At 45.7% G+C, this 3,848-nt stretch overlaps 1 protein-coding gene across 1 annotated transcript; it reads left to right on the plus strand.

Annotated features, from left to right (window-relative positions):
- The first annotated feature begins 218 nt into the window (after positions 1–218).
- LOC136541978 (ethylene-responsive transcription factor 1-like) lies at positions 219–3,511 on the plus strand. Its single transcript, XM_066534186.1, has 3 exons — positions 219–699; positions 2,212–3,112; positions 3,228–3,511. Exons 1-2 carry the CDS (start codon positions 393–395, stop codon positions 3,063–3,065), a joined length of 1,161 nt encoding a protein of 386 aa, XP_066390283.1. The 5' UTR covers positions 219–392; the 3' UTR covers positions 3,066–3,112; positions 3,228–3,511.
- The last annotated feature ends 337 nt before the right edge of the window (positions 3,512–3,848 follow it).

A 3,848-nucleotide genomic window follows, 5' to 3' on the forward strand; every position in this document is an offset into this window, starting at 1 on the left:
CTTCGGTACAAGAGGAAGGAAGCATCGTTGGAGGTAAAAGTAAGTACTATTTACCAGGGTGGGTAAAGAAAGAAGAAGAATGCGCCGAAACAAGAGCAGCACACGCGAGGCGAGTGGCGCGGGCCCCACCGCAGCTATCTCCTTTGGTGTCTCTGTCCAGTAGTGCGTCAGCGTCGCTTCCGATTATAAGTAGTAGCGTGGCCAGCTACCATCTCCCCAACTCCGCCTCCCACCCCCACTCCTTCGCTCACCGAGAGCCAGAGGGGCAGCCAAAGCCAAGATCTTGCCTGGCCTCCTTTTCTCCCAGCTCGTCACTGTGCCGCTCGTGCCCTCCACTCCCCCGGTCCGCCACACCAATAATCCATCCACCACCACCCCGCTGCGCTGCGGCGATGTGCGGCGGCGCCATCCTCTCGGGTTTCATCCCGCCGTCCGGGGTGGCGGCGGCGGCCGCCAAGAAGAAACAGCAGCGGCGTGTGACGGCGGACCTGCTGTGGCCGGGGCCCGGCAAGAAGGGAGCGCCCCAGGAGGAGGAGGAGGACTTCGAGGCCGACTTCCGCGAGTTCGAGCGCGGCCTCAGCGAGGATGACGTGGACGGCGCCGGCGAAGGCGGGGAGGACGAGGTCCAGGAGCTTCCTCCGCCGGAGCCGGCGAGGTTTGCCTTCGCCGCCGCGGCTAAGGCGCCGCGCCCTGCAGTTGGTGAGCACTGAGCACCGCATTAAAGTCGCTAAATTTTTCTCTCTCGTTATATATGGCACACACACTGCTTAAGTGCTTAGACGGGCGAAAGAAAGATGACCTCTTTTGCGGCGCTGTTTCTCGAATCTCCTTTGGATGATGAGGAGAAAATCGGGGTTCCATGGAGCTGCGGGTGCTGCCAAACAGGGCTTCTAGCTGCAAGACGAAATTTAAATTCTATTCTTTTGGTTAGCCTTAGCATGGAGTGGGCAAGGCTGTTCAGGCTTTCAGTGGGAACTGATGGCTGCCTTGGTACTTCGTATGCAATCCGCTAGCTGCTCTGTCTGGAGTAACATATTATTATGCTACAAATGGAGAAATTATTTACTACTAGTTCGTAAGGTAGTCCATGTGCTTTGCTCTGTGTTATCTATATCATTGTGCTAACTCCAGATTTAAGCAGAGCAGATTTGTTGATTATTTTTTATGATTTTACGATTAACATAAATGATCTATTGAACAATTATGAAAATAAGTACATGTCTTGTTAGGGTATGTTGAGTTTAGTTGTATTCAGATTGGGCGTCTTACTCAGACTGATGTTTAGTTAATTTCAGAATAATTTCTGGAATTTTTCCTTGTTAACTGTCATCTCGTTCCAGATGGTTAGCTTTAGTTCTGAACTTCTTTATCTGTCAATTTTATTGTTTAAATCCAGGTTATGCTAATATCTTTTTCCTTTTTTTTTTTGGGGGGGGGGGGGGGGGGGGGGGTCAAGACAAGAATTTAATTGCTTCTAATTTCTAATTTACATGTTCATGATTCTGAAGTTAATTAGTTAAAAAAGGTATTCTAATCTGTGTTAATTGAAGATCTCGATGGATCTTCAAAGGTCACTGATTGCAATAGATCTGGAAAATTACTATATGTTCTTCTTGTAGTGCAACAAGCTGTTTTATTGGCAGCATATGCTCATGGGCAATTTGTGTACCAGAGATTGCTTCTACTCTTCAGTTGTCTGAGAAAAGGAGATCATTTATGCTTCAACCTCTTTGTTGTTTGCTAACTATTCTCCAATTCAGCTACCCGAACAAACTACCTACAAAGTAGAGTACTTGTTTGTTGATTACAAACAATTCATGCTAGGTGTGGATGGTGTCCATCTCCTGGTCACCTGCTTTTTATCTGATGATGTAATTTCGTGAAACTGGGACATAAAACGGGAAACCATGACTAACATATAAATCAATCTATTATAATACATAGATTCATCATCTATTGAAGTGTGGGATCCTTTTTCTAGATTCTGGGATAATTCAATAACAATATTGCATACTAGATTACCATGCCTTTCGATAATGATTTGTCCTTATGCCAATATTGATTGTATTTTTACTATCTGTGGCTAACTAGCTATTGTAGTTCTTCTGTATGTGTTCTTAATTATCTGCTCATACAAGTATATGTTAACTTCTTTACATGCCTATTCCATATGTTTTGTTGAGATAGATTGATAGACAGCCTTTATTATAGATGGTGTGATGACTCCAAAGGATGTTCAAGGAGATAGACCTACTGCTAACTCGGTAAAGCGCAACCGGAAGAATCAATACAGGGGAATCCGCCAGCGCCCTTGGGGCAAATGGGCAGCTGAAATCAGAGACCCTAGCAAGGGTGTCCGTGTTTGGCTTGGAACTTACAACACTGCTGAGGAGGCAGCTAGGGCATATGATGCTGAAGCTCGCAAGATCCGTGGAAGAAAAGCGAAGGTCAATTTTCCTGATGAAGTGCCAGGTGCTCAGAAGTCAACTGCAAAGCCAACTGCTGCGAATGCAACAAAGCTAGCTCTACCCCCAAAGGCCTGTGCTGATGAGGTTTTCAATAACCTGAGCAATGACAACAATGATTTGTTCGCAATGTTTGCGTTCAATGACAATAAGGTTCCTGTGAAGCCAGCTGAGGGTGCCAGTTTCCTCCCTTCAGTGAAACCTCTGGTGCCCCGTAAGAGATCTGCAACTAACATGCTCTCTGACCAGAGCAGCAACTCCTATGGCTCTTCTGACTTTGGGTGGGACGATGACACCATGACCTCAGACTACACCTCAGTCTTTGCTCCCAATAATGTTATACCAGCATCTTACATGCAAGGTGGAGTGTCAAAGAGAATGAGGAACAACTATGGTGTAGCCATGCTTCAGGGAAATGGTGCGCCCAGTCTCGCACAAGTCATGGCTGGTTTTGATCCTGAGATGAACTTTCAGCCATTGCCTTATGTTGAGAGCAGCTCAACAGATGCATCAATGGAGCAAACTGATATTCCACAGGATGGGGCAAGCAATGGGGATATCTGGAGCCTTGATGAGCTGCTCATGGCAGCTGGTGCTTAATGAGAAGCTATGGTTATTATCAGTGTGGTGTGTTGACAGCGAAAAATGTAAGGCATCCATACTGGCTATTTTGTTAATTTTGTTTTCCCTACACACATCTCTTGCAGAAGATCACTTCTGCCGTGAATGGAGCGTCTCATATTCGTTTTGTTTTCATGGCAGGTTTCCTACCTGTGGTGATGCTGGAGAGGCAGTTGTATCTGCTACGTTTTCTCGCGGTAGTTATATATGGTAGATTACATATATATGCTTTTGCCAGTTGAACTCTAGCTATGACAATGTTTATAGTATGTTGCTGCATGGTGCGTCTATGATTGGAAGCGAGTTTGAGACTGATTCAATAATTTACCTTGCCTATGCCTGCTGGACTGTAGTGTGCGTACTGCATGTTATGTATTATGTGTGTGTATATATATATATATATATGGTGTGCTTATATATTGCAATTCTTTGTCTGGAAGCACTCGGTTTCGCTTTCTACGCAACATTTCTTTTCGGGAAATGGTAGGTGCCGGCCAAGTCCGACGATCTGTGGCACCAGAAATCGAGAAAGATGTGGATGACTGATTGCTGATGTGCAGGCTTGGCTTGTTTGTCTCACTCAGCTGTTTGCTGGGAATAAATTAATTAAGTTTGCGTTAGATTCCGGCTGGGCTGGGGTTGTGTTGTTTAAGGCCTTAAGGGCCAGTGGTCAAGCCATTAGCTGAACCTGGGCGGGTTCTGTGCTATAGCTTTATGCTCAAAGACATTTTTATGCTGCAGACGGATACTGGAACAGATAGT

This window comes from Miscanthus floridulus, chromosome 3 (assembly GCF_019320115.1).
Source record: "Miscanthus floridulus cultivar M001 chromosome 3, ASM1932011v1, whole genome shotgun sequence".
Taxonomy (NCBI): domain Eukaryota; kingdom Viridiplantae; phylum Streptophyta; class Magnoliopsida; order Poales; family Poaceae; genus Miscanthus; species Miscanthus floridulus.

Coding starts and splice junctions, on each gene's coding strand:
- LOC136541978 (XM_066534186.1), top strand. CDS start 393: ATGTGCGGCGGCGCCATCCTCTCGGGTTTCATCCCGCCGTCCGGGGTG. Junction 700..2,211: donor GGCGCCGCGCCCTGCAGTTG/GTGAGCACTGAG, acceptor CCTTTATTATAG/ATGGTGTGATGACTCCAAAG.